Genomic DNA, 13,621 nt, shown 5'->3' on the forward strand with positions numbered 1-13,621 from the left:
GCGTATTTGTTTGAGGAATCGATGTTACACTACTACTTCTCAGCCATTTTAAAATCCTTTTGGCCCGGCGGTGTTCTGGCTTCCTCATATCCCGTGCGTTCCGAGGATATTAAAGATATGACACGCAATGCTGCAAAGGATTTGTTGATGGACAATATACCTGAGGTGCTGTGCAATTTAGTGGGCGCACAAACTGCTAAACACGGTGTGCTAAAGGTTTTCGAAGCCATGCAGAATCCCACGTACAATAAGCAATTATTCTATGTGAGTAGATAAAAATTTTCGTAGATGAGTTTCTAAGAAAACACGCTGAAAGAAACTGAATACCAATAAGAACAAACTTCATTGAATCATTTTAAATATTATTTTTTCTCTTCGCAGGAGCTGCTTGAAATTCTTATGACTGAATTTTTCCCTGAAATACGGCAGTTAAAGTTGCCTGGTGTGAAATCTTCAGCCCAGCACTCGTCCGCAACCGCAACCGGCACTACACCAAATCCCAATCATGCCGTCACATCGCTGGTCACAACAACTACAACGACAGCAGCTGCTACGGCAGCAAGTGGTAGCAGTCATAACAACAATCAGCAAACAGCACACCAACAACAATCAAATGAAAAGCTGCAGCCATTAAAATTTCAACAGCATCATTTTGCAAGTAATAATGGTAAATAGTTAGATTGCTGTTGACCAGCTAGAAATTTAGTAAGAGAGTAGTAAGAAATCTTTACAACCGTAAATTGTTACCCCAGCGGGCATTACACATGCATATGTATTGTCTGAATGACAGGTAACGACCAACGCCTTCGGAAATTTAGTTGGTAATGTTAAGATGTGATTTTTCGAAACGTTTTGTGCTAACTGCGCTAAATTCATTACAATTTATGGATATGTTTGTGTGTGCTATTTAGTATTAGTTAAGAGCGAATATTATTATGTTAAAAGTTTGCGTAATACAATTTCTGTGAAATATGACAAAGTTCTTTGCAAAGATATTATTTGTATTAATTAAGTTTTATTTTGATTTTTAACCTTTAAATTTTTGCTTTTATTTTTTCATTAAGTATGCCTTTATATCTAACTATGTACAATTGCATACAAACTAATATAACAAATTTTTTATACAACTACTAACCAGTATTAGTTAAGAATCTTTTGATTTTCAATTGGAAAATGCTTTAAAAAATATACGAACAACACAATGACATTCCAAAGATATTTATATGTAGTATATCAATATTTGCAAAATTTAATAAAAATAAAGTTAATATAACGCAATGTAAAAGGTTATATGTATGTAGTAAAATTAAATCGGTATAAATTTTGCAAATACAACAAGTAGTAATCCACAAATTATAACAAAATCTAGCAAAAGGACATTTACATAGGTATATGAAATAGTGTTATTAATAGTTATATATGTATGTTTGTAAGTGACTAAATAAAAAATTGCATGAATAAAATGTGATTTCAGGAAATGTATTTTACACTCAAATAAACACACAACTACAAACATTAAGGCAGTTTTTGAGATATTTATATATGTGTATGTATGAAAGCCAGTTATTGAATGTAGCCACCTTCTCAAGAGAAATCAACACGAAATCATCTAGGAAAACTGAATAAATACACATACATACATCCCTAAAATGTAACAATTAAGTATGTATGTAGTTGCAATAAACAACATAAATGTTCAATAAGCTCATTTCGTTTCTTATTGTTATTTTTGCAATATGCCACAAACACACCTACATAAAGCAATAAATGAGATAAATATGTGTGTGTATCTACATATGGCTGTTTTTATTTTTATTTTTATCAAAATACATACTGTATAGTATATAGGTATCTGTACACATCTACATGTTCAAAAGCAAACAATAAATAATACGTATGTATAAATGGTGCATATATGTATATGTGTAAAACATGCAACCCACAATGTCACATTCTATGTAAATAGGGAATAAAAGCATAAAATTTATGTAAACTTTTACCAAAAGATCAACTGTGTTTAATTAACAAATTATTTCGCAGCACTTCAGTGTCGAACAAAATTTACATATGTATATAACACTAATTATAAAAGTTTATTAACATGTATGTATTTGGTATTTTCGTACAAAAAAAAAAAACAAAGCAATTGGCATACAAATGCGGCATATCGATTTAATTGCCCTCCATACTTTGTTTCAATGCTCCTTTCTGTAGCTCGCCCTCTGTCTTGCTCTCTCATTTATCGGAATCCACGCCTGCGTCGACGAAATCGTTGAGCAGCCGCATTGCATTTCGTGGCAACAGACGTCCGATTTTTTCTATATATAAATATTCACGTGGAATACTCGCATGCTCGAGGCTGGTACGTTGTGCTTTAATGATGCTAGCTGCCGCATCTGTGGGCTTAACAAGCTTGAATAGCGCAGGGAAGCGGTAATGCGGGCGCTTGCAGAGACCTGTATCTACCATGTAAGGGTAGATGGTGGTCAGTTTGATCTGTAATTAAGAGAAAAAGAAGGAAGGGTGTTTAATATTTTTGGGTTTTAAAATACTCTGTTGATATTTCGTGCAGGGATGTGGACCGGATGAAAAATTTGATCGGCACCCTTTGTACTGATTCGTCAAAATGGGTTTTTATTGTCTTTGAATGAAAAAAAAAACACTTCAACCAAATTCTGAAGCAGGGCATTTAAGAGTTTTCTGAGATAGAGCGTTTTCGAACTGGTTGCCGAGACAGGTGTTGATTTGTGTTATTTAACCATTTTTCAATACTAAAGATTTTTTATTGGGAGGGGGCATTGCTTTTTCTGGTGTTTTTGACGATTTTTGGCGGACCTATAAAATATAGTTACTATAAAATAGTATAAAAAACATGGAATAATTAGAGCGCTTTGAACGACCTCTAAAAATTGCTTGATTTCGAAATACAATATAAGTATATTTTTTCGATATAGAATAATCCTTGGAGTGAGAGCACACAATTCCGACTTTACTTTTTCCGCATGCATTTTTAGACCACCCTAATGTAAATATATAATTTGTCTATTAAAAATGGGTCGAACTGAATACTAAAGAGTGGTTCGGATCAAACATTTGTGGAAAATTTCGGCTCGGTTAAAGGTTCAGATAATAAGCGGTTAATGCGTACAAAATGTGTGAGTGAAAGCCCCCAGAAGTAAGCGTTATCCTGCAGTGAAAAGCCAAACCAGTTAGAAAAAATATTAGTTCATTAACTAGTATGTGCCTACCAGTTCGACAATTTCGAAGAACTTAGGCGATCAGCGACATCTGCCTTTGAATTGCCAAAGCCAAAAATAAAACGCAATTAATTGCTTTTCTTACAAATGTCGGCTGTGGCGTCACGTGAAGACTACTGGTTCTGGTTCTGAAATCGCAGGTTCGAGGCCGCTTTGGAGGTGTTTAAGATTTTTAAAGTTAAATAAATGTAAGTAAAAATAATTTATTCAATTTATAAATAAATAACAAATTTGAAAATCTAATTGCGTTGCAAAAAAACATTTAGGAAGAAATATAAAGACAAAGAAATTAACCAAAAATATAAAATAAAAATTAAATAAAAATATAAAATATAAACAAAAAAATAAATTTATAAAAAATAAAAATAAAATAAAAAATAGAAAATAAAAAAATTTTACCTGCGCCAGGATTTGAACCTGGGACCTCAAGCTTACCACGCGAGTGCTCTTCTCTGTCGGTCATTGTGACTGCTTGAGCGTCGCGAGCAAAAAGGCACACTTATGCTTTTCACGGGGCATGAATTGGCAGACTATCTCATCAACTGGTATGATGCTACTAGTATTTATACTAGTAGATGCTGATGCATAGCCTGACAATTGACATCTCGTAGGACATCGCAATGTTAAAAATACCAGTCGCTAACATTGAAAAAGGATAGAACGTGAACTAGTTCGGCTGAAACGCAAACCGGTAGAATTCTAGTTCACAACTAGTAGCTTTCCCTGCAGGGTACTTCAGAGTTGACCGCTTCATAAGTAAGCTTTTTAAGCTTTCTGTACATGAATCAGCGTTGCCGTTTTGCTTAAATTTAAGCAAAATTGATTAATTTTTTCCTGCCTGTTAAAATGTTAAACTTTTCTTCGTTTTGCTAAATTTCTTGATTAAAATATTCAAAAAGGCTAAGTTTCCTCAAAAATTCACTTCGGGCTATGAATCAATTTTCAATAAATTTTTGAATTTCGTTTTAGACTATAAAATCCTTATTTTTGAGCCTTAGATTGTCTTAACTTACTTACTTGCTTATTTTTTATTTCTATAACCAATTTACCAAGCATGGTAAGAAAAGCCCAAATTAATTAAATAAGTTGCTTAATTTTAACGAGATTTGGTAATTTTTTTTTAACGATTTTGGTAAATTTTATTTTTTGATCGCGGCAACACTGTACATGATGTATGAATTTTGGAACGCACATCGTTTTGAGAACGAAAGCGTGCAGGGAAGATTTTGAAACGCAAAAACCGGTTTGTTTTTAAACCAAATTTGACAAGGGATGACGAAAATTCTTTCCAAAATATATCAACTTCTCTCCCTGTCAGAAGACCAAATCTACAGAAATTTTCAATACATTTTATATGATCAGGCATCAGAGTGAATACCCTTTCTAAGTAGCTTTACTTACATTATTTTGTGGGTTCTTGTGACGCAGTTCTTCGCTTAGCGCCTGAAAGTATGCAAATTATATTACATATTATTAAATTTATCCTTTAATAAGGAAAACCATCTGTTCTACTTACTTCCATAAGACCGCGCACCGCAAATTTTGTGCCGCAGTATGGCACCAAATTGGGCAAGCCGAAGAAACCGGCGCACGATGACAAAGCGACAATGTGTCCCTCGTTGCGCGCTATCATATCGGGCAGGAATGCTTGGATGATCTGTAAGAAAAATAATTATGATTGGTAAAACTTTAGCGAATTGCAATTAAAAGCAATTGAAAAACGGAAAGAAAATGCACGGAGCTATGTACGGATATCTTAAGAAAACGGTCAAGAAAAAATTTGTCATTATTTCGTGACACAATGACAAAATTCATGGTATGACTATTGTCACAATTAATGCGTCAAAAATACAATATAAACATTGCTTCGTCGTTGTCGCGTACTCAGTAGGTCATAACAATAACAATGACAATTGTCACCAGTATAGAGTTTAAAATAAATTTGCGGCATAGTATTAGGCGCAGTTGTAAAGACAACAGTCAGCCGCTGGCGTGGAAATAGGGCTGTAATAGTGTTCCTGGATTTTTGACAACTGTTTTTTCACAGCCTGCTGCCTCACTCTTTCTTAGCGAAATAATGGAACGGACACATGTTAGGAACTGAGTACTGATGGGTAAGTACTAGAACGGGGTACTTAAGGTCAATGAACTTCGATACAAAAAAAAACAATATCTCCTCAAGAAAATAACATTGATATGTCATACTTTAAGATCCGAAAGTAATCGCTGATGAAATAACGAAAAATGTAAAAAAGCGACCCCTACGTTCGGCCAATTTTTTTTTTTTTTAATTTTTTCGGTAAAAATACTATAGACTCAGGGGTCTAAGATGATGCTACCATTATTATACTAAGATCCTGTAATTATTTACTCACCCAGAAGTGTGCTAATACATTGATCTCATACATAGTCCTAATCTCAGTCTCAGTGTGTTCCAGCAGTGGATGGCATGGCATAATACCAGCATTATTGACAATAACATTGATGAAGCCATGCTCTTTCTTATTCTTCTCGGCCAATGCATTAATCTCCTCACGTTTTGTAACATTGCAGCTATGAAAGTGGTAACCATAAAATATTTGTTGTTGTATTATATTTAAAATACGCCCTTCTTCTTCTTATTTACTTACGTGTAAGCGTAGGCTTCACCACCGTAAGCCTTGATTTCCTTCACTGTCTGCTGATTGGCTTCCTCATTCACATCCCAGCAAATTAGTTTGGCGCCGAGTGCACTGTATTGCAGGGCGAGCTCCTTGCCAATGCCGTGACCGGTGCCAGTAATAAGCACTGTTTTACCTTTGACATCGATTTCTTGTGGCATAAACACTTTGACAATTGACTCTACAACCGCAATCCAGAATTTGACCACTAATACTAATATATCAGCAACTAATGTGATAATGTTATAGATGTCAACGTTGCTATTTTTGCTGGGGCCATTGACTCTTAAAAAAAAAAAGAAGTGAATTGAAAGCAAATGAATAAGTATGCGAGTAAATTAGTAATTAAAATTGTGTATAATAAAAAAATATTCTTATTATTTGCATTTGCATAAATGCACAGAAAAATTTATCTGATTAGTTAATACACCGTTATTGTTTTTAAATAAAAGTCAACCACTTTGCAATTTATTGTCGTTCAGTTGCGATTTAATATTAGCTATTCAATAAACGTGTTTTGATGCCAATGCATTCCGACAAAGCACAAATGCACTATATACATACATATGTACATACATACATACTTACAATTGTATGAGATAAATAAATATGTCTGTACAAAGCTATTGTTGATAGGTTGGAGAAATTGAAATTGCTATCAAATCTATTAATTGCTTTTTTGCACAACAATTACTACTACTGATTTGCAATCTTGCAATGGCATTACTGCACCTATGAAATTTTAGAACTGGCAAATGAAATTTAATGACGCTGAAGCATTTATTTTGTAGATAATGTTTTAAAATATGGCGGTTAAATAGCCGTAAACTTGTTTTTAATTTTTTTTGATCTCGAAGCATTTAAAAACACATAAAATGATTAATTTGTACAAAGCAATGACTTTGCAATATATTAATGTCATCATTGCAAGAAAAATGAAATGACAATTTCATACTTAAAAGAAAAGGTAAAATTTTTTAAATTAACTTAGATAATGCTGGCAGGTTTGTTCGGAAGAAAGAACTTTGAATTTTGGTGTGGTAGTGCGTGTGCCTCTATATCCATATATATGCATTGGTTAGGATTGAAAAATGTTACTAGGGCACCATCGGAAATCATCGATGTACCGATGTTTTTCTACCGATTGATTTCTCCGATATATCGAAACTTCGATGTATCTATGTTACTCCTTAAAATTTGCATCACTATGTAGTTCAACCGCGGCCTTAGAGTCGCTCCTGGGCTAAGCTCTACTCCATATTTTGGCCTAAGTAGCAGTAGATTTATGGAATTTAGAATTGCTAACTTCTCATAGTACTGTTCATAAGAAGACACAAGACAAAAGTATTTTAAGCAGAATACCATGTTTAGGATCTTGGGAGGAATTCTATGCTAAAGGAAATCTGCTTTGGGAGCAAATTCCAGATCAAAATTCCCGACCGAGAGGTCTGGTCAAATGGTTTAACTGTATTGGATCCCAGACATGTACAATGTAAAGATGGGGTCAGGGTAGGTGCGAGTGACTTTGGACCTGACATCAAACTTTATACATACTGCAATAGGTATTTGTTTCAACACCTTACAGGCCGAAGTACTAGCAATTTCAATTTGTGCCACATGAAACCTTAAAAAGGGTTTTAAAGGCGCATTTCTTGCTATCTTTTCAGAAGCCAAGCGGCCATAAGGTCCCTATAAAATAGGACGTTCACTAGACTCGTCAAGTAATGCTTTGAGGCACTCCAACTTTTGGCAGCAAGGAATACGGTAATACTATGCAGGGCACTAGGACACAGTGGGATTAAAGGTTACGAGGTCGCCGACAGATCGCTAGGGAAGGCTTTGTACTTGTTGGTCCTCCTCGAGACTCATAATCGAAGCGCGAATAAACTCAGAACGAAGAAAGTTCTGGGGAGAGGTATGGTTAGACTGTTTGGTTATCCTTTTGCTAGGAAATATATACATATAGCTTTTGAACAGAGCTAATACCAAGTTGCTTATTGCACCGCCAGCTTTGTCTTGAAGAGAGGAGACGTAGGAGCACATTTTGTGTGATTGTCCGGCAATGGACAGACAGCAGTACCTCAGTTTCTCCACAGTCGTTGGCCTTAATCTCAGGAATTCGTCTAGCAAAGAACTGTTCAATTTTATTAGGGGGGCTGATAATATCTTGGATCCTCAGGGTTTGAACTAACAGAATAATATGATTGTGAAGTAGTGAAGGTCTCTGCCCACCTAGTATCCAGCATTAAAGCCACCAATAAAGTCAGGCTAAATATGAAGCGAAGTAACAGGTGCAACAAATTTAGGCGAGGTATGAGGAACAAGAATCACTTTCTACAAAAATCTCATCAATCATTCCCAGCAAGAAAAATGGCTCCACACATTCACTGACACATCACCTGGTACTGCACACTGTTTTGGGATCCGCCACTTAAAATAAAAATTAAACTTGCTCGGATGAGATGACCTAAAATTACTTACCATCAGGACTCAGTTTTTATCCCATCTAAAGTACCACCCTATTGTCAATAAATTGAAGTAGACCAAAAACAATTAAACTTTTGCTAAGGATGTGTTTCGATTATGACAGTAGAACTATTTAAAAAAAATTTTTTTACTGCCGAATGTAGGTGTTATCGAAAAATGTAAAAACTAGTGGTCGGCTTTTACGTTTTCTGAAAAAAAAATCGCGACATAACATTACAAAAATTCTCCACACTCAGGGGTGTACGGTCTATTATAGTACATACAATAGATTCATTTTGATCGATACTTTTTACTAAATATAGATGCTGGTATTGAGAATACTCAATGAATAAGTGCTTTGTTTGTATTGTTGTGATTATATTCATTCCTGACACGCGCAATATAATTAACCATGAAGCGGAACCAATTTATTGTTATACTACGATTATAATCATCAAGATGTAAATACATATGTCCATATATAGATTTTTCATCATCATTATTTAAAATATTTGCTTAATAGTTGATTTCCACCAAGCGTTAAAGCCAGTCTATGCCGTTTGAAAAACGGAGATTATAACTCGAATGGGGGTAATTCCACCTATTAAGTAGAAGCAAACGAAAGGAAAAAAGCAAAATTTAGGAAAAAAATCTTGCCGATGACCACATGTGGCAACTATTTGAACTTCTCTGAGCTCTTAACTGCAGTTAAGCCTTTGGTGGAAATAGACTATAACAAAGTATAAATAAATAAATATTATTTGTAACAAATAGTTTATGTTGCTGTGTATATTTACAGTTTAGAAAGCTTTGGGAAGATATTTTAAACTAGTGGAACCTGCAATATTGAACACAGTGTCGCGGCTTAAAAGGTTCCGAGCGCTGTACTAAGGCAACTACCAACTAGTTTGGTCGAAAATTTGTTAATCGTGAAAAATCAATAGTATTTATAAACCACCTAATACAACAGACTTTGATCAGCAATTTGCAAACTACATTTTTTTATAATAAAAAACTCAACAATTCGAATATGTCAATTATTAGGTACTTAATATGTATACAATTCTGTTTCATAGTCGTAAACAAACAATTATTCGTAAAATAGTAGCTTGCCATTTTAAAGCTAAAATACTCGTAGATACTTAATGCAATACCATAATTGAAGCACAATTAAACAGCAGTTCAGCAGTATAATTTTTATTACGCATGTATATGTATGTACATGGAATCGACTACTGTTAACCTTTAGTAACCTCTATAAAATAAGATCTGTCCTTTTATTTACAATAAAATGGTCGCGCACGCGTAAACGTTGACGAGTCTATGGTCCAATGAGCATGCCAGCAACGTACACTTAGGGATGCCAAAATATGAGAAAAATTGTGATCCCGGGATTTCGGGATTTTTTTCACACATTTAGTAAAAATTCAATATCTGAAAGCATTTAAACATACCATGAAATAAAACTATTTAAAATTTACGATAAACTTATTGTAAAGCTCACATATTTATTAAATCAGACAAATCTAAAAGTAATACATTTTTTAAATTGTACATATTTATAAAACTATGTGATTGAGGAATGCATACATCACAAATAACAATGTAAATAACAGGTACTTTTGAAATTAATGATTAATAAAAACAATTAAACAAAAATATACAAAAACAAATTCTTTCAACATGTTTATTCTACTTCATATGTATATAAATGGCGATTTCTTTTGCCATTTTTTCGCAATTAACTCGAAATTCGGATTCACCGGGTCGAAATACATGTCGGTAGGTAAGTCTGGTTAAAATCGGAGTCTTCTAATCTTGACTTGAACTTGTTACATACAAAACCTGCTGATGAAAAACATCTCGCGGCCTCAATACCTTTAGGCTCAACTGTCAAAAGGTAGTCATAAGCCATTTGAAGTTAATGACCCCTATCTCCTTTACTACAAAATATTTCAACTTCTTTTACCAGCACATCGGATAAATTATAACTTTTGCGATTTGAGTAGATTGATTTAAAAAATTATGTAACTTTTTCTTAAAACTCTCTGTTTCGTTTACATTAGCGACGCTATGAGTACATTTATTTAAATCTTTTTCAAAAAAGGCTCAGGCGGCAATTTGAAAAGTCCAGTTTCAAGGTCTTTGTTAATTGCAGTCAAGACGGCGTTTTACAAAAATCATACTTCAAGATTCATAAACAAGTTCTTACTATCAATTCGATATATCAAATTTTTCCGGATCCCGGGATTTTCGGATTTCAAAAACACTGACGTCCCTAGTAACACATATATATATTTAGAGCAAAAATACGACTAAATTATAAGTTTCTCAGTTGTTGTACTTGTTTGGAGTGATGATTTATATATGTATGCATAAAAATATACTTATTTACGAGCACTAAGCACATTAAAATCTTCTTATCTCGAAATAAGATTAAAAAGATTGTGCCTTTATAGCTATACTCGTATATTCGTGATATTCTTAATAACGACGGAAAAGAAGGACGAAGCGTCCAAAGATATCTTCTAAATAAAATTGACAACTATTTGTTTGATAGGAAGGGATCTTAGGCCCCACCTCCACGATGAGCCGCCTAATAATGGACTCATCGGCTGATCGACCCGGGCCCGAAACATAGTAGCAGTGATGCGAATGCAAACCTAGCAAAACAGTTCCTGTTGGGTTTTATCATAAGAAGATTTCGAAAACCGCATGGCTGTCCACAAATCGAAAGACCTGAAACAAAATTGGTCATGTTCTGACGGCCGCATAGTCAGATTATAGTATTTCAGACGTACGTACGATCCAAGGTCCAAACATGGACTCAGCAGAAACGTCTCTGTGCAGCGGAACCGATGTGAACCTACTTTTATATGCATGTTCGGGTACGAATACCAATATCACGACTGAAAAACAACAAAGCAGCCGGAACTGACGGCCTACCAGTTGAACTGTTGTTGTTCAAGTACAGTGGCTGGGTGCTGATATGCAGAATACGGTCGGATGTACACATGCCTGCCTCCGAGAAAAGGACTGACACGCACCAGCTGCTTGGGGTAGCACGAGAATGAATTTGGTATCCCTGCGAAACTAAGACGGCTATGTAGAATGTCGTCGAGCAACACCACCTGCTCCGTCAGAATTGGGAAAGACTTCCCTAAGCCGCTCTATACCAGACGATGTCTCAGAGAAGGCGACTTCCTGAGACAACTATTTAATCAATTTTAATAAAAAGTAAAAGTAATTAACATTGAGTTAGGAGAAGCGTGTATTTTTTAAACCATTAATACATTACATACACACGCACACATATTTTATCTCCACTAATTGTTATATATAAATATAAAAAACATTTACTCACACGCGTGTATGTAATATATAGAAATATGTATGTACATTACGGTGCATCACTCTACATACAAAAAAAAATCGGTAACTTTTCCAACGGAAATATTAAATTTATTATATTTTAAGACCAACGCAAAAATATTTCGGACAAATATTAAGATTTACGGGAGCCGGACCTATTTGAAAATACCTTAGATGTTAGAAGAGTTCAAGCTTAAAGAGTTTGCATAAAAATGTTTGAAAATTTGATTAACAAAATGAAAATAACGAGATTTTTTGAAAGTATTTTCAAATCGGTCTAGCTCACGCAAATCTTAATATTTTTCCGAAATATTTTAGTGGAAGTCTTAAAATAAAATACATTTTATAATTCCGTTGGAATAGCTTTTTTTTTGGCGATGCACCCTAATGTACATACATATGCATATACTAGTTAAGTACAAAAAACTTCGTGTAAGGAAAAAATGATTGCACTTGTGCGGCTTTTCTGTTTAAACATGTACGAGTATTTTATAAAAAATAAAATTTTTTTATATTTCTTAGCTTGAATATAAATCAATCAAATGCTATATACAGTGGTATGTACATACATACATGTATAAGCAGATACTTGCAATTAAATCTATTTATATTAAAACAAGTAAGAAAGTCTAAGTTCGGGCGGGGCCGAACATTAAATACCCGGCGCAAGTATTACATATATGGCTTTTCACCTTTCCGAAAGCTACCGCTACATGGTAAGCCGGGGTGTATCAATTTTGAATAAATTAGCGTCCTTAAATTTCGAAATATTGACGTTTCAAGCATCTTTTAAATTTACCGTTATATGAAAAGCCGTAATTTTAGTCCGATTTCAATAATTTTGAACGTTTTGCTTTTATGTGGCAAGCACAATAACCATACCGAGTTTGGTACAAATTGGTGGAACGGTTACCGAGATACATATATGTGATCATAAGTGGGCGGTGCCACGCCCATTTTCCAAAATGTTATGATAAGCGTATTTCCTGGTAAAGAATTGTTGCAAGCATCAATTTTTAATAAATAAGCTTTAATATTTACTGATTTATCGAAGATTTCGTATTTCTCCAAATTACCGTTATATGGGATGTAGGCGTGGTTATTGTCCGATTTTTAAAATTTTCAGCCATTTGGTATCCTGTACCAAGGTCAATAACTGTGCCAAGTTTGGAAGAAATCGGTGCAGCGGTTGCCAAGATATACACATGTAACCATAAGTGGGCGTGGCTACGCCCATTTTTCAAAAATTTATAATATTCTTATTTTTCGTCTAAAAGTTATTGCAAATATCAATTTTGAGTGAATAATCTTCAGTAGTTACTAAAATATCGCAGTTTTCGTATTTCTGAAAATTACCGTTATATGGGAGGTAGGCGTGGTTATTGTCCGATTTTGCCCATTTTCAATACCATCCGTCCTACGCCCGAAAGAAGTACACGTACCAAGTTTCGTTAAGATATCTTAATTTTTACTCGAGTTATCGTGTGCACAGACGGACAGACGGACGGACGGACGGACGGACGGACGGACGGACGGACGGACAGACAGTCACCGCTTAATCGATTTCTCTTTTCATCCTGATCATTTATGTATACATTTGTCTATATCTATCTCGATTCGTTTTGCCTGTTACAAACAACCGTTATGTGAACAAAGTTATAATACCCTTGTGCACAAGTGCGCTCGGGTATAAAAAAAAAATAATAATAATAACAAACCTGGCCGCGCTCTTTATACTAACTATTTTTCATACACGCTTATGTACATATGTATGTACATACTTACAGCTCCGTTTAACTGATATTTATTGCTCTGGTCCAGCGATTAGCAGGTAATTTTGTTACGCTACTAATTGCAAAAAAAAAA

General features: G+C 34.5%; 2 protein-coding genes across 3 annotated transcripts in view; one reads left to right on the plus strand and one right to left on the minus strand.

Moving 5' to 3' along the window:
• Positions 1-6: 6 nt before the first annotated feature.
• Positions 7-2,005, plus strand: LOC118733534 (sorting nexin-25-like). Its single transcript, XM_036462955.1, has 2 exons — positions 7-264; positions 382-2,005. The coding sequence occupies exons 1-2, from the start codon at positions 22-24 to the stop codon at positions 673-675; spliced, it is 537 nt and encodes a 178-aa protein (XP_036318848.1). The 5' UTR covers positions 7-21; the 3' UTR covers positions 676-2,005.
• Positions 1,821-13,621, minus strand: part of LOC118733533 (17-beta-hydroxysteroid dehydrogenase 13) — a 41,554-nt gene continuing 29,753 nt past the window's right edge. For both annotated transcript variants that reach the window (XM_036462954.1, XM_036462953.1), the window contains exons 2-6: positions 5,888-6,202; positions 5,633-5,810; positions 4,774-4,914; positions 4,659-4,700; positions 1,821-2,496 (exon numbers count right to left, since the gene is read on the minus strand). In XM_036462954.1, the coding sequence (XP_036318847.1) occupies positions 2,236-2,496; positions 4,659-4,700; positions 4,774-4,914; positions 5,633-5,810; positions 5,888-6,202 (937 nt within the window). In that variant the 3' untranslated portion in view covers positions 1,821-2,235. The remainder of the gene's footprint in view (positions 2,497-4,658; positions 4,701-4,773; positions 4,915-5,632; positions 5,811-5,887; positions 6,203-13,621) is intronic.

The sequence above is a fragment of the Rhagoletis pomonella genome, unplaced genomic scaffold (genome assembly GCF_013731165.1).
Source record: "Rhagoletis pomonella isolate Grant_MI unplaced genomic scaffold, Rhpom_1.0 Rhpom_scaffold_00002, whole genome shotgun sequence".
In the NCBI taxonomy this organism is placed as follows: domain Eukaryota; kingdom Metazoa; phylum Arthropoda; class Insecta; order Diptera; family Tephritidae; genus Rhagoletis; species Rhagoletis pomonella.